This window comes from Lissotriton vulgaris, chromosome 1_1 (genome assembly GCF_964263255.1).
Source record: "Lissotriton vulgaris chromosome 1_1, aLisVul1.2, whole genome shotgun sequence".
NCBI classification, from domain to species: Eukaryota; Metazoa; Chordata; class Amphibia; order Caudata; family Salamandridae; genus Lissotriton; species Lissotriton vulgaris.
The window spans coordinates 1,351,900,429-1,351,927,632 of NC_141685.1; the positions used below are offsets into that span (position 1 = coordinate 1,351,900,429).

Below are 27,204 nucleotides of genomic sequence, written 5' to 3' on the forward strand. Positions count from 1 at the left end.
CCAACCAGTTCATAAGATCCGAGCCCTGAACCTGTCCCTGCACTGTTGGCATACCCAATAGGGGGCACCACGGGTACGTACAGTGCAACGTGTTTAGTAAGACGCAGCGCCCTGCAAAAACATTTCTGCGCAATCTGAACTAGCAAAGTAAGAGGTTTGTGCGATTTGTTCCAAGGGTGAAATATGGAGAGGATCCTGTCCTGAGAGTACGGGGGTCCCGCTCCGCCGTGTCAGATAGATGCAAGCCCTCCACCCATTTTGCCACCCACAGAATTTGTGACGCCAAGAAATAATGTTCTAAGTTAGGTAGAGCCAGCCCACCCCTCGATCGTGGCAGATAGAACTTTGCCAATGCCCCTCTACACCTTGAATTAGTCCAAATGAAGTCCCTAGCAATCCTCTCCAGGGAGTGAAAAAAGGACACCGGTAGGTAAAGTGGTAGATTAAAGAAGTAATAAAGGAGACGCAACAACATGGCCATTTTAATTAACTCCACTCTACCTATAACCGTAAGGCTAAGCGTCTTCCAAAACTCAATCTGAGACTGAGTGCAGTAACTGCCCTAGTAATGTTACCATCCAGAAGATCCTGATTGTTATGGTAGATGCAGATGCCTAAATATCTGAACGCCACCGGTTGCCATTGCACTACCGTCCCGTCCACCTCTCAATTCGGATCTTCCATACTAGGATGAAAGGGGTATAAGCAAGACTTATCCCAGTTAACACCGAGCCCCGACAGAGACGCAAAGGACCGCCACATGTCTGGGAGGATTGAAGAATTATCATGACGAAGTTTGTTTCATGTGTTACAAGTCATCTTACTAATGGACAACTCTGACTCGCCTTACACATGCAGCATGTGAACCGAGAGCCTCCATAACAATATTTCCAATTCCTATCTTGCTAATAGACATGACCACCTTCTTTTAAAGGGAAAAAGAAGCAACCTATATTTAAATTAGGTATCATGGAACTCCACAGCTGTGTTTTTTTTCACCAGTTTCTTTCAGTGACACTTGGTCAGACTGACTTTGGAACAGAGGCGTTCTGATCCTGCAGTAGGAACCCTGAAAACTAGGTTAGGAATACCCTTTCTCTCCACACACATGCACCTACCAAAATCCACAGCCTTGCCAAATGTCTAGTTGCTTCAGACCAGATACTCTTTGTATTTTGGGACTTCTAGTCTTATTTATTTCATTATTAAACCGCGACTACATATTGCAGAACTCAAAGAAGACGAAAAATATGAACTGGAGCGGCACTTCACACATGACCTTAGAAACATGGCAGCCATGAAACTACATTGCAGAGACACAAGGTAACCCGTAACTAGGTAACCCATAACTATGGAACACCTCTATTCAATCAAACATAGGTGTTAGAGAAGGGTTTCAAGACCTAGTCCATACCAACCATATTATACACAGAACTGCTAGTGAAGCCGTTTACCTGTAATTGGCCTCCTCTGTGGAAACCATTCATGTTAACCAAGTCTTCAGGCACAAAGATATTTTGACACCAGCACTAGGCCCCTCCATGAGGCAAGACATGATCTTTGATCATGCAGCATACCATTTTCACTTAAATATTATGGGGACCAATAGAGCCAGTCCACCTTCCAGCTACCACCTATATAAAAACAGCCAATGAGCAACTGTTAGATAAGGCAGCCTTTCTGATAGTCACTCTCTCTTTGGAAATTAATAATTTCGGAGCACAAAGTACCAGGTTCATCTCACATGGATAGAAGCTCACAAACTCTCCCCAGTTTCCATCAGCAGACGAATCTTGTAACCAAGATGGCCAGGAACATAAGTGGACAACTCTACCTGGAAAATACATAACTTCCATCCTTATAGAGAAATTGTCATCCAGCAGGGCTCACATTGCTATTCCTAGACAACATGTGCCAATAGGCTGTATAAAAGCTTGCATGGCACTACATAGGAACCAATTCATGAACAAACATATTTTACAGTGCACAATTTTTCTTCTGACGGGACACTACTCAGGAAAAATGCAACCATTCCTCATCTCATTTTTTTTAAAGGGCTAGGAATTAATGAAAAATACCAGTGTTATTTTGCACAAATTTACTTCAGTCAAATCTTTTGCTCTTTAAGTTTGTAAGTTGTGGGAAAAACGCACACACTCAGCAGTACTGGAACGGTCAGCACTGCCCAATAAATAGCAGACTTCTTTGTATGTTGTAAACATACTGGCTCCTATAATTGTGTGACATGGTTTCAATAGGCAAAGAAAAGACATGCCTCGCCGTTGCGCAATGTTAATCTGTATCTGTTGCAAGGGACAGGTGGTAGAATTTCGATTGGCAAGACTTGAGCTAGCCAGCTGCAATTTCTACTGCCATGATATGAGCAATTGGAAAGTATTGCGTTTTTAATGTTCTTTATCTTCATTCCTGTTTGTTTATTATCTCCAAAACAAGCTGGAGGAGCGCCTGGAGAGGTGGCTGGATCAGTCATTAGCAGTAGGAGACTGGACATCGAATGCCCGCTTCATCACACGCTCCTGGATCCGTGATGGGCTGAAACCAAGGTGTATCACTCGAGACCTAAAGTGGGGGACTCCTGTGCCTCTTGAAGGCTACACAGATAAGGTGAGTTAACCTTTACCCCTCGGTTCTCAAGGCTGATGGATGGCAGCATTCCTGGCATCCTTAAGTTTAGAATTCTGTGCTATTGAACTAAATCCAACAGTTCTATATTTCTTTTGAAGAAAAAACACAAATATAAATCAAATTGTGGCATTTGTGGCTGTAAATAAACTTGTTGTGCATAATCCTGCTCAGAAGTGTGCATGTTATTTTTCTTTGAAGAAGTCTTTTCAAGTTGCAAGGTATAGTGACCCCACTTAATACTGGTAATGTGCAAGGGCATCGGCTCCATTGTTAGATTGTTTTCTTCCCCTGTTGGGTTCAGACATGTCTCTTTGAGCTTCAGTTCAACGCCATGTGGTGCTCTCGCCGAACCCGCTACGATCCGTTCCTTACAGTAAGAATTTACAATTGTGCGCCCAGTCCCATCTATCGCATACCCGGTTTGAACTTTTCGATGAATCGTCTCGAGGCAAAGCACCCTTCTGCCTTCAACACCATCCTCCAGGTACGAGAATGTCCTAGTTATGGAAAGAACTCCATTTCGCTTTTGTCCTAAGTGCCACTCTTAAGTGCCTGATGACAGACTTCCATACTGCCTGCAATCTCTGTCTGTCTACTGACAATCTCGGGGAGTCCTGCACAGCCTACTATAGGAAAGTGCCCCTATTTGACATGGTCACCCGCCCCTTGTTTTTGCCTGGTATCTGATGCAATTTTGACAGAAAGTACACTGGGTCCCTGCTATCTAGGTCCTCCGTGCCAGATCCCGTTCCCTAAATGGTACAATTGTTCCCCCAATTGGCAATATCTAAAGCACCACCAGTAAATCCCTAGTTAATGGTGCCCCTTGTTAGGGCAAAGAGGCTAAAGAAGGTCCCTAAAGGCTGTAGCACACATTGTGCCACCCTTTGTGACCTCTCAGCACCAACAAGCAAACTAGCATTGCAGACTGCGTTCCCTGTTGCAGAGAATAGTGAAGACACAATATGGCCCACCCCCTGTGTGCCATGCCTGCACACACTGCATGCAGTATAGGTAAGTCACCCCTAAAGCAGGCCTTCTAGCCCTAAGACAAGGTGTACAATACTCCATGTGTGGACATATCTGCACAAGCAGATATGCCCCTGTGTTGTCTAAGTCGAATCTTAGATAATGAACGAAGAAGCCATTTTGAGTACATGTGCTTGACACTGGTGTTTACGAGTTGCCCAACTACACAGTGGCTTCACTGAAACTAGAGATGCTTGGTATCAAACATCTCGTATTAATAAGTCCACACTGATTCCAGTGATGAATTTATTAATACATGCACCCATAGAGCTACTAGTGCTCTAGATGACTAGTGTAGACAGCCTGCCTGACCCCAAGTACACTTTTTTTATAGTAGTGTGGGCGAGCAGTTAGGCATATCAGAGGGTAGTGCTAAGTATTTATTACCCACACAGGCAGTAAATGAGACACACACTCAATAAAGAAATCTGACACCAATTTATAAAAATAACCTGTACTTTTATATAAATTTAGATACCAAGATCATCGGGTAAGTTTAACTTTTCACGTTGAATTTATACAGTTTAAAAAAATTAACAGTGTAATTTCTCGATGTGTAATGTTATCCTATGAAGGAAAAAATTGTATCTCATTCGGGCACGTAGCAGCAACTTACTAGACTGACCTTCAGCACTTAAGGTGAGTATGGGGCAAGGTCCAAGGCAACACAAGCAGGTCACCTCGGGAGACTCTTGGGGCATCCGGGTGCAGAGGTGTGTCACGGTATTGTGTGTCCCATTCACTTCATTGGGAGAAAGGTCTGGTCACAAGGAGGCTGCAGGCAGGGACTGGAGTCTAGTCGGGGGGAGCACACTGGGGGCTCGACCCTTGAGATCCTTGGGCACACAGTTCACCTGTGCTCCACTTCTCCTTGGGCTCATGTGCAGTGTTGTCTTTTGGCGTCAAATCCGATGCTGGCGCGGTCCTGCAGAAAGAGGCTTCGGGTAGCGACTGGATGTCCAGTCTGGGCAAATCCAAGGATGGGCTTTTAGCTCTTGTGGGTCTAGGGACCTTTTTTGCACGGTCACCTCCCTTGGACTCAATTGAGCATGGTTGCATAGGTGCTTTGAGACGTGGGGTGGCAGCAGTCACAGACTCACTCTTGGTTCTTGTTTCTGCTGCAGAAGGGCAAACAGGACAGCAGAGCCACTCTTGATGTGGTCTCACTGTCACTGAAGTCCCTCGACGTGCAGGTCGGTCTTCCTGGGTGTTGGTTTCCAGTCTGGGCACAACAAGCCCTGGCTGCTGCAAGGGGACCAGTACCTTGGGTATTGGTCCTGTGTGGCTCCAGTTGGTCTTAATGGCCTCTCACTCGGTGGTGGGGCAGGCAAATTTGACTTTAGGGAGCACAAGGTCCTCTTCCTGGGGAACTGCTGCTTTAGGCTGGCTGGGGAGTGACAACTCGGTGGATCCCTCCTTGCATCTTTGGTGTCTGCAGGGGAGTAGATCCTCTATGACTTTTTTTGGGTAATAATCAAATGGCTGACACCTGCGAGGCAGCTATGTGGTCTACTCCTGACATTTTCAAAACAATACTGTGTGGTGTGGTAGCTTGCCAACAAGCTAACGTTGGTCAAACTTCGTCACACAATTTCCCAGCTCTTTGCAACATCCTCAGACGAGCCACCGCTACTTAGTGCAATGCTTTACAGTCTATGCACATCATGGGTAGCTACATCTACACATGCCACCAACGAAAAATGTTACTTACCCTGTAATCATCTGTTCGTGACATGTAGTTCTGTAGATTCACATCACGGTCCTGATTTGCATTTTCCTTAGGCTTTTGGTCTGGAGCAGTTCTTTAAACATTAAAATAATGTCAGTAGGTTTCAGTAAATGGAGTGCCTGTAATTGGACCTCTGTGTCTGTCTGGAAATGTCAATGAAGTGTCTTAAACTCTACTTAAAGGATTATGCTTTGCGCTATGTATTTCGAGTAGAAAGTAGCAATAAGGAAGGACATTGATTCGAGGCATGTGAGCTGTACATCACGTGCCGTGCATAGCTCACCATCTGGTGTTGGGGCCAAATGTTTGCACTTTGTTTTTCTTCCAAGAAGACTTTCCAGTCACGAGGTAGGTGACATCTCTTTTAAGTGATAGTGCGCATTGGCATCAACTCTATTTTTAGATTGTTTTTTCCTGCCATCGGGTTCGGATGTGTATTGCTGCGCTGCGGTTCGGCACTATTTCTTGGACCCCTTTGACGCGCAATCCACTACCCTCGACAGTATTGTTATCGATCGTGCTTTCCCATTCTTCGCGTTTCGTCTCAACTCAAGACAACTTCGATCAGAAAACTCGTGGCGGGCCGTAGGGCCTAACCTCGCCGACAGCACTAGCAGTCGATGGAACTGACTCCTTTCAAACTGCCCCAGGTGTCATGCTAAATTTCCACGCACCGACTTGCGCGAAGGGTGCAACCTCTGCCTTTTCCCAGAACACGACGAGAAAGACTGTGACGTGTGCCAATCGTTTCGATTGGAGAAGACCCTTCATGACCGTCGAACTCGACGTCATGAGATGCCAAATCAAAACGGCTCTGCACCGGACATCCTCAGTGAGGATTCCGACACAGAACATCATGCTCAAGGATCCAAGGAAGAAGAACATCATATCTCCCTGTCCGAAGCCAAATCCGACATGAAAGAAGAGGAGCAGGTTACTCTGGCTCAACGTACCGTGAGTAAAGATACCCCCCTTGGCCCCTCAACAAACAAAGAAAAAGGCTCCAGTCCCTCCTCTGCCTTCGGGCTAAGGTCAGAACCGACAAAAAGCCCAACCAACACCTTCTGCACCGAAAGCCAAACTGAAACATCACTTGGTGCCAATCCCATCGGTATAGAAAATTCCACCTGCAGCACCGAAAGCTTCGACGCTAACACCGGCGAGTAAGGACAAGGACACTCCGTCTAAAGAACCTCGGCCCGATGCAACACAGTCGGAACCGAAACAGAAAAAGCCGGTGATACACCCAGAAACAGGACATATCCGTGCCACCCTTCCAAAAAAACAGAAAATAGACCAGCTAGAGCACTACCACATTCCTCTCAAAAGGAAAAGTGTGGGTACTAACCCTTCTCCACCTTACATTCCACCTCCTTCCCTACTGATCCCAACTTACTTATTACACCCACAAATTCACCACTACTATCACCTGACCCACAGGATGATGATGATGATGATGATGATGAGAATGGGGATGGGGATGAGGATCAAGATAGGTCACATGACGCTGACCCCTGGGAGGATTTTCATACTGACCCAAACACAGATAATGACCCTGATCTATATCCGTCCAGACCCTCGCCACCTGATAATAACATTGGATATATTGAGTTACTTAACAGAGCTGCTCAATATCACGGGGTGGAGCTAAATAAGGAGCCATTAGAAGAGGACTTTCTATTTGAGACCCTAAGTTCCAGTCATTAAACCACTCATACACTGCTAATGCTTAAACACATGTTAAAATACGCAGATGGAATTTTCAAAGATCCTGTGAGGGCAAGAATAATCACACCTAGAGTGGGGAAAAAATATAAGCCTGTACCTATTGACCCCACTTATATCAAAGGTCAGTTACCCTTAGACTCTCTTGTGGTTTCCAACGCACGCAAGAGCGCTAACTCGCATACCACAGGTGAGGCCCCCTTCTCCTGACAATGAGTCCAAGCTGATTGATGCCTCGGGCAAAAGAGTAGCTTCCCAAGTGGCGCATTGCTAAGCATTGCTAATCATTGCTAAGAACTCTTCAGCATCGTTAAAGAGCTCTCCAACCCCAGCGCCTGCAACAACGACATCACACCATCGCAAGACCTCTGCGACTCACTCGCCTCATTCTTTCACCGCAAGAACGCCGTCATACACGACAGCTTCGGCGCACAGACCAACTACCCAACCAGCGCACCCAACCGCCACCCTCTGCACCTGGAACCCAGTCCGCACCGATGACACCGCCCGCATGATGAACACCATCAACTCTGGCTCCCCCACCGACCCGTGCCCACACCACATCTTCAACAAAGCTGACTCCATCATCGCACCCCAACTCGGCGACATCATCAACAGCTCCTTCGCATCAGCCACCTTCCCGGAAAACTGGAAGCATGCCGAACTCGGGGCCCTCCTGAAAAAACCCACCGCGGACCCCACGGACCTCAAGAACTTCCGACCCATCTCGCTCCTCCCGTTTCCCGCCAAAGTCATCGAGAAGACCGTCAACCAACAACTCTCCGCCTTCCTCGAGACTAACGGATCACTCGACCCGTCACAGTCCGGTTTCCCAACAAACCACAGCACTGATACTGCCCTCATCGCAGCTACCGATGACATCAGGTCGATGCTCGACAACAGGGAAACCACCGCACTCATTCTCCTGGATCCGCCTCCCCCCGTTCCGCGCGGCTACCGAAGTCATCTGCGGCGTCCCACAAGGATCCTCGCTCAGCCCCACCCTCTTCAACGTCTACATGAGCCCCCTCGCGGCCATCGCACGCAAACACAACCTCAACATCATCTCCTACGCCGACGACACACAGCTGATCCTCTCCCTCACCAGCGACCCGGACACCGCCAGAGCCAGCCTCCAGATAGGAATGAAGGACGTCGTGGAATGGATGATGCTCAGCCTTCTGAAACTGAACTCAGACAAGACGGAAGTCCTCATCCTGGGACCGTCCCCCTTGGCCTGGAACGACTCCTGGTGGCCACCTCCCCTGGGCACCGCCCCCAAACCCACAGACCACGCTTGCAACCTGGGATTCATCCTGGACTCCTCCCTCACTATGACCAAGCAAGTCAGCGCCGTCTCTTCGTCCTGCTTCAACACCCTGCGCATGCTCCGAAAAATCTTCCGATGGATCCCCACCGCAACCAGGAAGACCGTCACCCAGGCCCTCGTCACCAGCCACCTAGACTACGGAAACACCCTCTACGCTGGAACCACAGTCAAGCTCCAGAAACGACTACAGCGCATACAGAACGCCTCGGCAAGACTCATCCTGGACATCCCCCGCCACAGACAAATCTCCGCCCATCTGAAGAATCTGCACTGGCTCCCAGTCAACAAGAGAATCACATTCCGACACCTCACCCACACACACAAGGCTCTCCACGATGCGGGCCCCATGTACCTCAACAACCGCCTCGCCTTCCACACACCAACCCGACCGCTCCGCTCCGCCAGCCTCGCCCTTGCCACCGTCCCACGCATCCGCAAAGCCTTCGCCGGAGGAAGATCCTTCTCCTACCTGGCAACCAAGACCTGGAACTCCCTCCCCACCCACCTCCGGCTGACACAGGACCACCTCGCTTTCAGGAAACAACTCAAGACCTGGCTGTTCGAGCAGTAGCAACCACCCCCACCCCCAGTGCCTTGAGACCCTAACGGGTGAGTATCGCACTCTACAAATTCCTTGATTGATTGATTGATACACAAGCTTTGTTGGCCCGGTATGATAGGGCTCATTACAATGAGCTAAAAAAGCTCATGCAATTTCTCCCTGACAAGCACAAGGCTAGGGCTAATGATCTTTTCCAGGAAGGCAAACTCATCACTAATACTTCCATCAGATGTACACTAGACGCAGCAGACACAGCAGCTCGTGCAGTAAACACTAGTGTACTATTACGCAGGCATGCTTGGTTGAGAATCTCAGGATTCAAGCCTGAAGTGCAAACGTCCATTCTCAATCAACCATTTGATAAAGAACATCTATTTGGCCCAGCAGTTGATACCTCACTGGAGAAAATTAAAAAAGAAATGTGTCCCCTCCAAGAATGTTTAGTACGTCAATGGAACCAGGCTCAAGGTCGGTTATCAGATCTGGTATTGATGGACGGCCGCGCACATTACTCTCTGCAGTGGTGGAATACACAAAACCTTTCAAAAGGGCGGCCCTTCATTGACCCGGTTCCACAGATAGTGCTAACAGCAGACGCATCACTCACTGGTTGGGGGGCTCGTCTCCAGACGCATCAATTCAGGGCGTGTGGAGCCTACAGAAAAAGCAACTTCACATAAATCATCTAGAGCTGCTAGCGATTTTTCTAGCGCTAAAAGTGTTTCAAGTTCATCTGGTAGGCAAAGCTATCCTGATCCATACAGACAACATGACAGCAATGTACTACATACAGAAACAGGGGGGACACACTCACCCCAGCTAGCACAGACCATCTGGACATGGGTCATACATCACAGAATGTTTCTCTTTGCAGAACACCTTCCAGGAGTAAACAATCATATTGCAGAGCTGCTCAGTCGTCAAAGACAACAGATTCACGAATGGGAGCGCCACTCACAAGTTCTCTTCCCATTCTTCCAAATGTGGGGATTTCCAGACATAGATCTGTTTGCCATAAATCTTAACGCAAAATTCCCAAACTTCACATCCAGACATCCACAACCATTGTCCAAGGGCGTTGCACTACGGATGAATTGGTCAGGGATATTTGCCTACGCTTTTCCGCATCTACCACTGATTCCATTAGTGATTCGGAAGCTCAGCCAGGCATCCCTGACATTAATCCTAGTTGCTCCCACATGGGCCTGACAACCTTGGTTCACAACCCTGTTGGAGCTCCCAGTAGTTCTTCATCAAAAACTACACCTCACTCCCAATCTACTCACTCAGAGCCATGGAGAGATAAGACATCCAGATCCCAGCCATCGCAACCTTGCAATCTGTCACCTGAAATCTTAGAGTTTGGCTACCTTAATCTTCCTCCATACTGAATGAACCTTATCAAAGAGGCTAGACGTTCTACCACAAGAGCATACTATGCAGCAAAGTGAAAGTGATTTGTGATATACTGAAATACAATCAAATAGATCCACTGGATGCTTTGCTTCAAAACATCATTTGCTATTTACTACATCTGCAGCGTTCCAATTTAGCGTACTCTTCCATACGCTTACCTCTTGTTGCAATAGCTGCATACCTACAGAACAGACACCATCCGTCGCTTTTTAGATTGCCTGTCATTAAAGCATTTATGGAAGGACTTAAGAGAATCATTCCTCCAAGGCTTCCACCTGCTCCAGTGTAGAATCTCAACATTGTCCTCACAAGGCTAATGGGTCCACCCTTTGAATCATTGCATAGATGTGATATACAATTTCTTGCTTGGAAGGGAGCTTTCCTCATTGCTATCACATCTCTGAGCTATGGGTGAGCTTCAGGCACTAACCATAGAAGAACCATTCTTACAAATACATCACAACAAAGTTGATCTCCGGACCAACGCAAAATTTCTACCAAAGGTCCTTTGTGCTTTTCATATCAACCAATCTGTTGAGTTGCCAGTGTTCTTCCCTCAACGAGATTTTGTGGCAGAACGTGCTTTACACTCTTTAGATGTAAAAAGAGTAATTATTTACTATATAGAAAGAACAACACCTTTCTGTAAAATAAAACCGCTATTTGTCGCTTTTGCTCCACCACTTAAAGGCAACCGAAAATAAAAATCAGGCATTGCAAGGTGGATAGCCAAGTGCATTCATATATGCTATGCAAAAGCAAAAAAAAACTTTAACAATTCCCCCTAGAGCGCACTCCACTCGCTAACTAGGGGCTTCTATGGCATTTTCAGGAAATATACTCATAGATGATATCTGCAAAGCTGCAACATGGTCTACACCTCACACATTCACAAAACACTATTGTGTTGGCAAGATAGCAAGCTAGTGTGGGCCAAGCAGTTTTACGTACACTATTTCAAACCACTGCAACAGCTACAGGTTAGCCACCGCTTTAGTCTATGCACAGCATGTGATCTACAGCTCACATGCCTCGAACAGAAAATGCTACTTACCCAGTATGCATTTGTTCTTGGCATGTAGAGCTGTAGAGTCACATGCACCCACCCGCATCCCTGGGTACCTATACCTGTTGCAGTTACATCTTACTTAGATACATATATACAAAGTCATCTCTTACTAACTCCATTAGCAACTTCTGCGGCAAATAATCTAACAATGGAGTTGATGCCTATGCGCACAATCACCAAAAAGAGGAGTCACCTACCTCGTTACTGGAAAGACTCCTTCGAACAAAACAAAGTGCAAACATCCAGACCCAACACCAGATTGCGAGCCATGCACGGCATGTGACTCTACAGCTGTACATGCCAAGAACAGATGCATACTGGGTAAGTAGCATTTTCATTTTCAAACATGTTTTTTTTCTATATAAGTGGTATTCAGCAACTAATCATCCTTGTTATTGAGTGATATATTCATTCATACTGGCCAGCCCGATGTTTCTCTTGACCTATTGATTGATGCTGAATCGGAAGGTGTATTTTTTTTGTTCTACACACCCCCTGTCATCACTTATTGTTTCCTTACTGTGGCCCTCAGGTGTTCTATGTCTGGTTTGATGCTCCAATTGGCTACCTCTCTATCACCGCAAACTACACAGACCAGTGGGAGAAGTGGTGGAAGAACCCAGAACAGGTCAGTTTCCGTTCTTGAATGCCTTAGTACAGAGGACTTCTTTGTGCTTAAACTTAACAACACAGGTTGTGTTTAGATATCTGCAGCAGGCCCATTATCCGCCTGAGCTCTTTCACTGCATGGTGTTGCTACTAGCACCCCTAATTTCAGATTATGTCTCCATTGATTTCAGGTGCAGCTCTACAATTTCATGGCCAAAGATAATGTTCCGTTCCACAGCGTTGTTTTCCCATGCTCCCTGCTAGGAGCAGAAGATAACTACACCTTGGTTAGTCACCTAATAGCTACTGGTAAGAAAAGTGTTACCTCTTTAATGCAAGATTGCTGAGTCTTGTCTGTAGTGGAGGCCAGACCCAGTTTTCTGTGAAATCTAATGGTTGCTTCTGCTCAATTTTCTGAATACATTTATATAGAAGATGCAAATCTGCAAAACTGGTCTTACATATACGTTGTTCCTTTTTGCAGCATAGGTCTGTTTCCTCCATTTAATGGTAGTTTTCTGTTTATGGGCATCTTCTTCAAAATCCTAACCACCAGGTTATTGCTGAGTATCCTTCCCTAAATAGGAACACTAAACTATGACGTGATTATAACATAATACTTAATTTTCTTCTCCTTTAATCAATACCATCCATACAGAGGCTCCATGGGTTATCTGGCACAACCCATTTAAGTTAATCTGTCCTCCAGCACCTGCTTTCCACCGGTCCAGTCCCCACATTTTTTGGAAGCGACATTAGGAATTAGGACAAGGTTATCAATGTGATGAAGATACCTATGACAGAGAACTGCAATAACAGGTAAAACTGTTATCCAGCATCATGGGATGTTTATCATTCCTATCTGTTATTGTAAGAACATCAAGGCCTCCCCATGAAAGGAGGAGGAAGATCAGAAATTATTGCAGGAGCTAACTGAAAAGTTTAAGGTTTGTCGGCCTTAATCAATAATCTGTTTTGGCAACATAAGCCTCCAGAAAATAAGCACATATTTCCAGGTGGCATCACATGTTTTTGTGATTGGAATGTTTCCTAACAAAACTGCAATTGAGGCAGGGGGTTGTTAATATCAATAATATAAACATATGATGGAAACTACCCGGTTGTTCAGACAAGGGAGTCCTGGGAATGACCCTGGACACAACTAATTGTCTTGCTCACTCAATATATTAAGCTGAATCTATGTATTAGTTAGTCACACCTAGTCCCTCTAGAGATTACTTGAAGGGGACTGGTTTATGCGGAAAAATTCTGAAGTTACTTTAGGAATGCAAGGAGTAAGTCCTACAACCTTGTTTTAATGCAGTTCAATGTATAGCTCTGCCAAAAAACCAAACAAAAAAGTCTGTCTCACCCTCCCATACCCCCTGCTGAAACTGTAGATATCTAAATGCTAATTAATTTTCAGAATCTAGATCTTGAACTTGTAGGAGAGGATGAGGCAGTTGTTGGTATTTTGGGGACTCACCTTAGGAAGATGCCACTCCTCCATCCCATAAAACCCTAATCAAATAGTTCCAGACTACTTTTCAGCAAATCTGATGCTTCTTGCCTTTTTTTGTAATGGCAGGCACTCAATCAGGACTTCAAACCTTTCCAAAAAGAAACCTGCCATGTCTTTCTAAGCGGGCATGCACTTTACGACATAACTCTTTCTTCTGTATTAGGTCCATCTATATACTGTCCCTTTATGGTGGGGCAGTATATGATGTTTCAGAAGTGTAGGTGCTTCCTAACTTGGCATCTGAAACAACCACTTCTGCATGAGGTGAGTCTCTGATGAAGAAATTATCCACAAAAGGGAACCCTGCAATTTCATGTTTGTGGAAAATTGTGTTGCAACCTGGTGTCAAAAATATCTACATCATTGTCATCATGAAGCCTGGCTTTAAAGCCATATTATTCATTTTGTTTTGGCAAGTTCCAGTGTTTGAAAATCACTGAAATCTGAAACTGTGTTCTCAAAATGAGTGTACAGAGTATCTGTGCAGACTTTCTTGTGATGTCCACCAAGAAAGTAATGTAATCTGGTACAGAATTTGATGACCTGGTTTGCTTCACAATGGCAGAAGAGACGAATACCAGTTCTTATGGGCTCCTAGCATATAGAAGAGGGAGACCCCTGATTTAGGTCTCTTCTTGAACTGAGGTCTTTTCTCTGGATGATCTCTGCCTGGTGACAGCAAAGAATATCTTACGTACTTTGGTATTTCATTGGGAGTGTTCCAGGTAACTTTAAGAGGCCGGGGCAGATATCTGGGTTTTGAAATAGATCTCCATTCTAAAAGGGAGGAAGTAAAAGGGCAAACAGTATTCATCTAATAAGGACAACGTTGAGGCAACATTGTATTTCTTCTTTTATCTAAGAGGCCGAAAGCTATGCTTTCTTCCCCAAAATGGCTTTTAGTTTAGTTTTATTGCTGATGCTAACTTGTTGATCACACCTCAAGTGAATAAAGTAAAAAAAAAATGTCCTTACACATCTTGTCTGTCCTCAGCAAATCCTGCCTCTGCTGCTTGTGCCTCAGAGGATGGCACCTGTTGTTGGAGCTGTAATCTGCCAAAAAGACCACAACAGTGGAGTATATTTGGGTTTCATGGGATAGCAATGATGAAATTGCTAGAATCATAAACTACATTCCTTGCCTCTTCCCTAATCTGGGGAGCACCAACCCAATTATTCCACCTCTGATCACATATCCTATAATGTTGGCGAAACAACTGATTCAATTCAAGTCTTTGCACCTTCTGCATAAGGCCTTCGTTGGTTGAAATCCATCCTACCTCACAAAACCGCTGCTGTCTTACTGACCAACCTAAAGTGTGCCACCCAAAACTGTTTCCCCATACAGCTAGCAAGAGGCAAACACTTTGATTGTAGATCAAATAATGCTCAAGGCTAAAACTTCTGGAGTGTACTTCTGCCTTCCTCCCGGGCTGAAAAAAAACTTTACATTTTAGGAAAGGGCAGAAAACCTGTTACACCTGGTAAGCCTTTTTGTTTCATCCACTGATAACTGACTTTGAACAAACCTTATTGCATTTGATTTTAATTTCACCTAATTACTCTTTTATTTATTATCCTACACCCACTTTGTTTTTTTAAATGTTTGTTCATTGTTTGCAGTTAATCAAACCATCACAAACCAACAAAGGGTACAAACGGCAAGCAGAATAGTCCATAACATTGGTGTACATCAAGGTAGTGGGCCACATAGTATTGCATTTGACAAGCAATCATGCTTCTTTTAGGGGTCAGCAACCCGAGTTTTGGTTACAGGAGTAAATCGCTGTCATGGTCCCATGCCAGCCTACAACCACCACAGGTACTGTCTATTCATTTTACCTTGGCCAGGCGCTCACAATATATCAGACCATCATGTTCCAAACTGTTTAAGGCTTGGTCCGTAGGGTTGGAACCGTTGCTTGTAAGTCAGAGCAAGGAGAAGAGGTCCCAGACCGGAGTTCGTGCTCTACAATCCGCCCCTCTAGGCCCAGTCTGGGGCAAGTCACCAGTATAACATCGCACTCGGGCAAGATCAGGATCCTCCATACCCCTCTACTCTCTTCCCTCTGTATTGCTTCCCTCTCACAGTTCACCATTTAACCAACACCAGTCAGCACCTATACACGTTAAAATCTTGGGGCGATTTCCTACTCATGGTCAGTTTTTTGCGAGCAAGAAAGAGTGCCAAGTCTATGAATCTATCTGTCACCTTCGGGGGCTGCGCTATGGGTATGGAGGCCCAGTAAACACAATTGAGGTGTGACCTCAAGGTTCTGCTTGGTAGCACAGCAGGTAACCTGGAGGACAGTGGACCAGTATGACGCCAGCGATGGGCAAGACCAATCCATGTGAAAAAAGCCTGCATTCTTTGCCAGACAATGAGGACACGCCAATGGTGTGCCAGGGAACATAGCATGGTGGTGCCGATGAGTGAGGTATACCCTATGAAGGTACTTGTGCTGTGACGGTTCTGCGATGCCGTGACGCCACCACTCATGTACCCTGTGCAGGTTGTATTTCTCCTGCAGTTCTGCGAAAGGACAGAACTCCCCTCCCCCACAAATAAATCGCCCAAGATAGTGATCCCCAGTTTCATACTGCGTTGAAGTCCTGCCCAACCATCCCAAGCATCGGATAACCAGCAATGGCAGTTCGGAGGAGTAAGGCAATTTAGTTCATTGCAGCCCCCTATCCCAAACAAAGCCTGCTGTTTTAATTAGTATATTTGTATTGAGGACCTGGGATATTGATCTAGGTTTCAGTAAAGTAATGGTTAAGAGATCCTTGGAAGGTAGGCCACACTCGCGGCATCCCACTCCTTCCCACAGGGCAGACCTCCAGCTGGAAACCCACTGCAATTGTGATGCTAGCTAGTAAAGTTTAAAATCTGGCGCTGCCAGTCCACTCTCCTCTACCAGCAAGTGCAGTGTCTTCAGCACCAAGCAGTACAGCAATTTTCTCCAATACAATGTCAGCATGATACTGTCCAATTCTCGTAAGAACTTTTGTGGGATCTCTGGTGGGATGGCAATACTACCATATTTGACATCGCTACTCTTCTGCCCACCGATAGGGAAAGGGAGGTTCACAGGACACAGAGCGTCTCAAGTCTGCTATAGCACAGCGCAGATTGCCCTCACAGAGTAGATCCACAGTACAATATATGGTCACCCCCAAATAGCGAATGGTCACTTTCTCCCACCGTAAGGTCAGGTCCGTCTGTATGGGCCTATTCCCTTCATGACCTTTTTGGAGAGGGTAAACACAGAATTTACTTCAGTTCACCTCTAACCCTGAGAAGCAGCCGAACTCTATCAATGCAGTGACTGCACCTCCCAGATAGGAATCCTCACCTCTCATGTATAGGTGCATGCCATCTGCCTATAAAGAAAGATAGAGGCAATTGATAGAAAGGGATGTGCACAAGATAGTGGACCTCCTGTTCTATTGTTCGAGCAAACTGTTCCAGAGCCAAAGCAAATAATAATGGCGATAGCTGGCAACCTTGCCTGGTACCAGGCTCTATTGCACACACCTCTGAGATGACCGAGCCAGTACGGACCCAAGCCAGCCGGCCTATATATAGAAGTCTCATCCACTTAACAAAGCGTAATCCACAACCCAGACCAAGTAGGGTGGCATATAAGAACTCCCAACTTCAGCGAGTCAAATGCTTGCCGGATATCTAGGGACATGACGAGGGAGTCCGGTGGGAGACGCTCCCGCTGCCCCGGAGGAGTAGCAGCTGACATGTTTTAGGCACAGTGCTAAGAGTAGGGATAAAGCCTGTTTGGTCAGAGTGAATCAGAGAACACATATATGTAGTAGTAACCTGTTCACCTGTAACTTATAGTCTGCGTTAAGCATGCATCAAGAGGGGGCAATACAAGTCCAAGAGAAGTCAGTCTTTGCCTTTTTTAGACAAGGATATGATTGTGGCCTCACGCAATGAGGGTGGGAGCACCCCCGTGTCTGGGAATCATTAAACAGGTTCACCAATTTAGGAATGAGATCTGAGGCATGCATCGCATAATATTCTATAGGGAGGCAATCTAACCCAGGGACTTTACCCTTCTTCATCTCTTTAATCGCGCCGCTGACTTCCTGCTCTGTGATGCCTGTCTCAACTGCACTGTCAAACTCAGGTCCAAGATCACTGGCAAGGAGTCAGCGATGTAGTTAAGCATATCACTGACCCCAGTTCTAGCGAAGTACAAGTCACTATAATAATGGAACATGGTATTTATCTCCTCCTGCAAAAAGCCATCACATCCATTGGCATCTCTCACCTGGAATATGGTATGCCCTCTCACCTCACTCTGCAAAAGCCATGCAGGCACTTTGCCTGACTTGTCTCACTCTGCATGGACCCTAGTCATGTATGCTTTATGATGAAAGAGCCACAGATGGTCTACAAGGGCAAGTAGTTTCTCGTTCCTCTAGTTCGTGTTCCCTACTCTCCGGAGTCCACTCGAAATCCCAGGGAAGAACATTAAGAACTGCCTCCTGCCGCCGTATGTCGGAATGCAGCTGAACTTGTACCCTTATCTTGTTAGAGATACAGAACCCCCAAACCACCACCTTCGTGGCTTCCCATCCCACCTCTGGCGAGGGTGCTGACTTGGCATTTTCAAACCAATAGCTAGAAACCTGCTTGTTCAGAAAGGCTTGATCTTTGAGCATTGTAGGAACCAAGTACCAGATGAGGACCGACCCTCGGCCTGTGGACCATGTGAAAAAATACAGCAAGTGGGAGTGGTCGGAATAAGTCTTCGCTAGGTATTCTGTGGAAACCACCTTACCATACGACACCCCACAACAATAGACTATTGAGTCACACTGCCAGCATGTTAGCCCGAACGGTAGGAGTATTTGTCGGTGTCTAGATTCCACTCTCTCCAGCAATCACAGAGGTCCAGGCAGTCCAGGAGCGGGCAGCCTCCGCCAGTTTATGTACTGGTGCTGTGCACAGAGGAGGGTGTGATCTATGTAAGCCCAGATCGGCAACCCAATTAGTCGCACACTACTATCCTCAGATAAGGTCTTAGAGGTAATAGATGAGCCAGGCTAGTCAAAAAGGTAGGTTGATCCACATTCGGAGCATAAGTATTCAAGAAGGCAACATCTCTACCATCTAACTGGCCTAGCACTAACACATACCAGTCGTGGGGGGGTGTTATTGATTGTTGTAACTGAAAGCGCTCCTCGTGCAAAGGCGAGTAAGTGGTGGCATATAACAGACCCCTCCATCACCTGTGCAAGACCAAGCACTTGGGAACCGTACGGAGAGTCTCCTGCAGGATTGCAATATGTACCCACCTGCACTTCAGGTAATTTAAAACATAGCGTTAAGAGGGAGAGGATAAGCCCTGCACGGTCCATGTGATCTGTCTAATGTGGGTCGCCAAGTGCTCTGGTACAGGCATATTGCCATACAGTGCCCCCAAACAGCCATTCTGCGTCGCTCATTAGAAGCATACACACATTACAGATAATTTGGTGCCATATGAACACAATTAAAAAATAAAATAATACAATAAAAAGCAAAACAACATGCCGAAATCACAACCTTCTGAAACCCCACTTGAACAGCGACATACAACATTCCTGCCCAAACAATGAATAACACAGGGACCAATAAGGAGCCAACTAAATGCCAACAGTGGGGCCAACTAATTCCATAACTGGGTGTAAAACCTGGGGGAAGAAAAACCAGCAATTCCAGAGAGAGAAAGAGAATGGAAATAAGCAGCCCATTGTAGTGGAACAATACGCACAAGCAACCACCACCCCTGCCCAGCTCCCCCAGCCCATGCAGATCAAAAACAGTATAAATCTCAAACAGTAATAATCAAAGAGCCACCAATACCTCACAGCCCAATGAAAATTGCAGTCTACTCAGAGAGGGCCTCCGGTTGTCCATCAGAAAAGGTCTTCTGCCATGCCCAGGATAACCCCCGTAACCTATTCTTCAGACCTGGCACCCGGAGTCGTCTGAGTCCATAGTGTAACTGAAGCGGGTCGATGAGTTGGCCTAACGGCTAGGGTGCTCGACCTCGGACCTGGGGAACTGGGTTCGAGTCTCGGTAATGACGCTAAACCTCCTGTGATTCTGGGCAAATCACTTAATCTCCCCGTGCCTAACAAAAATGTCCTCTGTAACGTTACTGGTGCTATGTAAAGCGCTCTGATACCCGATTCGGGTCAGGTTCGCTCTATATAAAACTCTGCAACAAAAAAGACCCTCTGCAAGGAGTCCTCGGTTACCCCGAGAGATACAGCATTCTCCACTGACCTTGTTTGTTCCAATGCTGCTTGTAGGCCAGTTCATCCCTCTATGGCAGGATCTCTGCCGTCGGGGTCTCGGGGGCTTCTGGCTCTCCGGCAACTCCGGGCGTTCAGTACCTTGATCGTACGACTCCAACCAGTCCCAAGCCGCACCCGGATCCATGAAGAAGTGCACTCAATCCCCTGTCTGGACTCTCAGCCAGGTGGAAAACAGAAGGGAACAATTCAAGCCCAGGTTGCGCAGCTTCTTTACGACTGCAAGAAATTATGCCCTCTGGGTCTGCACCTGGAGAGTAAAGTCAGGGAATAAGGAGGCAGTGGCATTTTCCACCACAAACGGCCCAATGGGCTCATGCCTGCTGCAAAACGTGATCTCTTTCACAGAAGTGAAGGAGGCAAGCTATCACTGGGCAAAGAGGGGTCCCTAGGTGAGGAGGCATATGATGAGCCCATTCCAGGGCATAATGTTTGTATAGGCCCTCCGAGGACACAACTTCCTGGAGCCAATCCTCAAAGTCCAACAAAGAGTCGCCAAAGAGAAATATTCCACAGCGGATCAAACAACCAGCACCTCTATTTTCCAACGTCCCTCAAAGTGTTCGATTTTGTTGTGCTGACAACCTCCAGGACCTGCTGCGTTTCGGTCCCACTGGAATTCCAGATAGAAACTTTGGAGAAGAATGGAGGCAGCACCAAGCACGAAGTAAAACAGGACCAAAGTTGTATCAAAAAATATATTTTTCTTTTTCTTTTTTCATATTTTCAAAGTGCACAGGACAGCCAACGCGTTTCGCTCCCCAACCGGGGGAGCTTCGTCAGGGCAAAGATACTGGTTAGTCTTGATGTGACACAATGAAGTTGACAAGAAAGCTGGCCAATGAAGTGGTAGAGATGCTAATACAAATATTCCAATATTAGGAATAGAGATGTAAGCAAACGTCACGGGCCGTCAGGTTGATAACATCAGTTGTATGAAGGGTAGTATCTCAATTGAATATTAGTATTTAGAGTAGACTGTACGTAGGGCGACGTATGTGCAGTCCTTAGTAAGCTGCTACCACATGTGCTCTAAGCTTCGTCTTGTAGCAATGGCCTGTGACGGATTCGATCGAACCCGTCACGGGCCATTGCTACAAGACGAAGCTTGTCTCACTTCTTCTCCAACAAAGAGTCGCCCTCGACTCGTTCCGGGAGCCCCAATGCAGTGACCCTCTCCAACAGTTTCCTGGAGTCCTCACAGATAAGGCAGAGTTCCACTGCTATGGAATCTATCTTCCGCTCCAGGCATTCCCCAGAGGCATCTATCGCAGCCAGGAGTTTATCAAACTTACTATAAAGGGATGAATTGTCTCCACCACTTGGGCCCTGCTTGATCCCCTCTTGGGAGGCGCTTCTGGGTATATCAAGTTATGCACATGGCGGCCTGTGAAGTGGGTGCGATGCTAATAAAAAAATAATAATGATGATATAAGCAGGCGCCGTGCTTAGACATGAAGCGCCGGCCTGTACATATTTAAGTTAGTGTAGAGTGGCGGGACGGGGATGGGGAGGGAGGGGGGAGGGGGGGAGGATGTAAAAATACATAACAAAACGCAGCTTAAAAAGAACATAAGATGAAGCACGTTGTGCTGCTTTAAAAAAAATACATTAGGGCGTCTGCAGAATTAATCGGCGGCAGCCATTGTTGAAGCGAAGCAAAAACAAAAGATAAAGCATGGCTTGCCGCGCTGCTTCAAAAAAACACAAGCATTTACAGAAGAGCATGTTGTGTGTTCGATAGGAGAGAGAGTAATTTACGAGAATAGTGCTGACAGTCTGTAAATAAAACATATTGAGTCACAGCACATTACAGGGGCAGCCCTCATGGTATGTTACAAAAGGAGAAAAGGCGGTACTAAGGAGGGACTACTAAACCTATTGATCAATCAACAAGCTTTATTTGGTATGGACAACTACCAGAAATAAGTAACAGATTTAAAATACAATTCTAAAAACATTTCGAGCCATAATATTCCATATCAAAATATATGTTGATCAGTTATCAGAGGACAAAGCCTTTTTTTTCATTAATTGCTTTTAAAATATATGACGCAACATAAAAACATATCACAGGATCATTAAGGGCAACAAGTAATTTCATAGCAGCATGGTATGTTCTCACATTATATTTTATAAAAAGTGGTTTCAAGTAATAACTCCTAAAATACAGGTAAAAATTACAAAAGCTCATAAAGTGGGTTGTGCTTTGCTTGGATTGCTCATCACTGGGGCAGGGAGTAGGATCTAGGGGACACATTTTCATTGCGGGGAAAAACGACTAAGTGGTGTACTGTTCCTAGTCTCAATCTAATCAATACAAAGCAGTGCGAAGGCTTAGTCACTAGAGTCAGGAAATCCTGAACTCCCTTCCTAGATTCAATTGTTTGGTAAAATATAAAAGTGGGTGGCTTCCCTACCACTCTGTTGCGGGTCTCTGTTTTATAAGCCAAAAATGAATCCTTGGTCTCCTGATTAGTTATGGTTATCACATGTCCCGGGTTTACATGAATCTGTAACTTAAATAATTTACTATTAAATTTGGATGTATTTTGACCAAGGAATACGTGATTTTCTATCCAAGAGTAGGCCATCCTTAATAATGTTTTTATTTTTAATTGACGAATCAAAGCCACCATTTACAAAGGATAGTAAGAGGAGCCAATTGAAAAGATGGGCAGAAAATGGGCAGAGGTTAAAGTCCATACCTGAATAAAGCATGTCTCGTGGAGACGGAGGAAGCACTGCCTAGACAAGACCTGACTAGAAGACATTTTTATGTTGATTCTTTTTTTCTTATATGGTCGTTCAGTTGTACATAATGTCTTCCTGGTTATATATAAGGTAACAAAAATGCTTACAACCCTTTTTTATTATAACTTTTCAACATGCTGCACTGCAGCCACAATGCTCTACAACATAGCTTAAAGTCATTAGAAAAAAGCTGTTACAGCACACCCTTTGATATCTGTAACAATCAAAGTATATTGTTAGACAAGTACTAAACACAGTCTGAAATCACATGCATTCCTAGACATAGGTTGATGTGGACAATCCAAGGAGACAACGAATGTGTAGAACATATAAATAGTCCAAAAGATGTCATCAGGCGATAATTCTTTCGCTTTTTATTAGTTTTCAAAATTTTCCAGCACACGATTTTGCCAAAACGTGTTTTGTCTTATACTAAGACTTTTTCAAGGCAATATGGGAATGTTGATATGATGCTGTCCAGTGTGGATGATCCCAAGGCCAACGTCCAATAGCGTACTCCAAAATTTCAAGTATTTATACCAAGGCAGTCCTTATGTAAAATCCTGTATCCCTCAGAAAATTTAATACTGTTGCATGGACCCTGCGTCGCGTCCATTAGGTAAACGACATCATAGTGCTCAATGAAACAGGTGGGGTGCAAAACCCTGGTAAGTTTGCGACCCTAGAAGGACTGTCTCGCCACACGAAGAGGCTTGTGATTCTCTCCAAATTAGATGAACAGTGCCACCGTGTTGCAGACTGTCATACCTGTGCTGTTGACAATTAAATGTTGGTGCCGAGCACCGGAAACCACCGGCTCAAATTAAGCACTGCTTGTGTTGCAGGTAAATACATTCTTAAGCCTCCTGTAGGTCAATTAAAGGAACTGATTACTGTGGTTCTTCTTTGGTCTTCCTTTTGTTTGAAAAACATACACAGATGAGAAGTTAGAATCATTCTTATCTATCCTGTGTGCGTATGCATGCAGGGTTTCTTACAATAAAGGTCTATATGCTAGCCCTTTGGGCAATATAATATTAAACATTAAGCTAGCCAATCATCTTTTATATGGAAATGTTAACTTTAAATTGCTTCCATGTCCCCTCTTCTTAAATGTTGGTGCTAAATGAAGTATATTTTCACATCTGTATGTGTGAATGTATTCCTTCTTAAAGATTTGCTGCTTGCAGTGGATGCTTTTATAAAGCTGTGTGTAACTGAAACCTTTCCTCTGTGTCAGAAGACTACATATCTTTTTCGTTATCTAGCCCACACTCCACTTCCAAAGCGTCCATTTTCATTGCGCTATCTCAGTGCTTTGTACGGCGTATACATAATTACTGAAAATTATACAGACCCACCTATAGAAGCAATTAGTCTTACGATTCTGTTGAAGACGTTTTCAGCATCATGTGTACATTCAGCGTTTTTCCTGACTAAAAAGCTACATTGCAGGTGTTGCAGCACACGTTTACCTGCATCTGATGTCCCCACACTTCTGGAAGACTGGCTGTTAGTCAGGCACCAGCCCTGGTAGCACAGCAGTCCTTGGAGTACACTGTGGAGCACGCCCTTTTCTTGGCTGTAGAGAACTAGGGGGTGGGGGTTCAAAGAGGTGGGGTCTCACTTTTGTATACCAAAACCAGATAGGAGATGTTTATTCTCTGCCTGAACCGGTTTATATTGGTTCTCCTTTCATGTGTCCTCTCCAGACTGTTTTCTAAATACGTTTTTTTTGTAAAGTGGTGCTTCGCTCAGTAGGGTAGTCTCCAGCCTGGAACATCCACAACAGAGGCACAAAGAGGGGAGGTTTCTGCATCAGGCTGTATCATCCCAACCTAAGGAGTTATCTGGGGAAGACTAAAAGGCATGCTGCACCTAAATGTTTCCTCACCTAGCACAACGGAGTCTGCAGTCCCACTCCTCACACCTACTATTCACCTAATATAAGTGTTCAGGAAGACTAATCATTAGCTCCTTGCTACGCGAAAGCCCTAAAAGACTATGTAAAGGAGTCACTAGACTATTTTGTAGATTTCCCTACAGCTTCAGGAATGTGATTAATCCACTTCCACTGTGTGGGTACACAATCTCAGCTCCATCTTGTGCCAAGCCAGAAGTATCCAAAATGGATCCCACAGGCCTTCATTACTCTGACTCACTCACGCACACACAATGCATGTGCCACGCAGACTATAGACATTAGCACACATAACATGCACATGGGAGTTTAGCACAAAATCCCAGACCTACTCATGTCATGGGCAGTCCATAGCCTCTCCGCGCACGCTAGATGAGCGTGATGCTAGGGCAAAAAAATCAAAAGCCATGATACCGTTTGGATGAAGTTGAGCACATGGTGCTGGGGGGCATTCCTGTACAGCATACAGGGGACAATCCTGACCCAACACTTACAAAGATGACCTCCGTACATTCTAAGTACGGTGTCCTGTGTAAGAATAAAAGCGGATTCCTCCATCTTGAAAAGTGAAATACAAGGATTTATTTGACGAAACACACAATGTTATCTAATGCTCTTTGAATGAACTAGGAGAGGTTCTGGCATATTTCTTTTGACATCTTTTAGACTTGGCAATTTATTAGCCGTAGTAATATCATTGCTTTATTTAATTTGTGATTCTGTACATAGATCTAAAGTTAGGAGATGGAAGGGATTTACAACAGTTTACTGCTGGGAGTCACAGATCATTATCTAGGGTAATGGAAAGAAAAGGTGAATTCAATCATGGAGGCACTGTTTACAAAACTGTCTGTAACAATTGGTGAATGGCTCTAGTAGAGAAGTCATTGATGGGGGTAATGGTCAACAGCGTTATGTACTTCATTGAAAGCACAGCCCATTGGCTAAGATATGCAATGGCATTGCCAGCTACGGTGAGTTGCAACTTTCTGAGTCAATTATAAGGGAATTCGATTTGTGCTCATTCTAGAACAGTAATTTTATAGCTGTTTTCCATTCACATCAGTGCTGGCAGAGATAAGTAGTTGTATGCTGTTTTTCACACTTCTTTCTTCCTATAGAATATTTGAATTATGAAGATGGAAAGTTCTCAAAGAGCCGTGGCGTGGGTGTCTTTGGAGACATGGCCAAGGATACCGGTATTCCATCCGACATCTGGAGGTTTTACCTACTCTTTATAAGACCTGAGGGGCAAGACAGCGCTTTCTCCTGGAACGACCTACTACTGAAAAACAACTCTGAGCTCCTTAACAACTTGGGAAACTTTGTCAACAGGTATAATCCACCTTCATAATTGTAAGACTTTCTTTGTACTAAGAGTGTCTCCCGTTACCAGTTCAAGGAAATTTGCTGCACCTAAAGGTGAAAATATAGATTGTTTTGGGACCAAAGATGCAATTATGTCTACATCTTTGCCCTACTCCCTTCTTGTATCCCCATGTATTAACACCTCATTGTGGAAGTTGTTGTAACGAAGGAGAGCTTAAAACGAAGAAACAAGTCCACTTTGGTGTTCTTGCCATACCAGTTAAGTGCCACCACCAGCAACAGATCAGGGGGTGTCTTTTAAAATAGTGACTGTGTAAGGTACATGGATCTCAGCTATCCTAGTTAATGTAGAGTCCACTCATGGCACAATATGGCCACTCTCCTTCCAGTAGGAGGGCAATGCCCATCTGGACTGAGAGGTGTGTAATGTAAAATATGAGCTGGAGAGTTTTTTTTTTTAAATACTAGCTAAATTTATTTAGGTATTCAAGTGGCCCTAAAGCACCCATATTTGTTTTGGGCAAATATCTTCTCAAGTACATAGGGTGACCAACATTATCCCTTAGTTGTAGCCTGGCTGACATGCTTCCATGGAAAGAACTGATGCATTGTTCCAGCAGAATGCCCTTCTTAGAGGGACTAGGTCGTTTAAGCACGAACTGAGGCATTAAAAGGTCAATGCTGCTTGGATTTTTGAAAAATGCTTCCAAAATAGGATTATCTTTATGACCTTCTTGAAAGAAGGGATGATGGACAGGATCATGAGCTTGAAGACGTCCCGGAGGTGTGCACCCTGTTTGTACCATTGTGGTTCTTCTGCATGAAAAAAAATAATTTTACATTTCCGGAGCTCCCTGCCTAGAGGCTGCACCTGAGAGGTAGTGACGGGACAGTTTTCAAGCACATTAAACTATACTCCACTTTGACAGTTATGTGTATCATGCATAATGTTTTAAATGGGAGAATACTGGCAGTGAAGAGATTTTGCAGGGCCAGTTGATGGGTTCATCTCTTTGGAGTTTATGGTACTGCCTATCAGCCTTGTTCTGGATCCTTTGAATATTCCAGATCCCTTCTGTAGATCACGTGGGGCCACAGCTACCTTTGTTAAAACGATATTGTTGGCATACTTCTTTATCAGTATGATTCTCACTGCAGTCAAAGTACAAGCATCCACATTACTTGCTTAACCCGTTGACCGCGGCGTGAATTCTACCACGGTGCGGGCGAATTAAT

At 45.1% G+C, this 27,204-nt stretch overlaps 1 protein-coding gene across 2 annotated transcripts in view; it reads left to right on the forward strand.

Moving 5' to 3' along the window:
• The window catches only part of MARS1 (methionyl-tRNA synthetase 1), a 231,318-nt gene that overhangs the window by 111,866 nt on the left and 92,248 nt on the right, over positions 1-27,204 (forward strand). For both annotated transcript variants that reach the window (XM_086966633.1, XM_086966626.1), the window contains exons 12-15: positions 2,455-2,625; positions 12,039-12,134; positions 12,307-12,424; positions 25,761-25,974. In XM_086966633.1, coding sequence (XP_086822759.1) covers positions 2,455-2,625; positions 12,039-12,134; positions 12,307-12,424; positions 25,761-25,974 — 599 coding nt within the window. The remainder of the gene's footprint in view (positions 1-2,454; positions 2,626-12,038; positions 12,135-12,306; positions 12,425-25,760; positions 25,975-27,204) is intronic.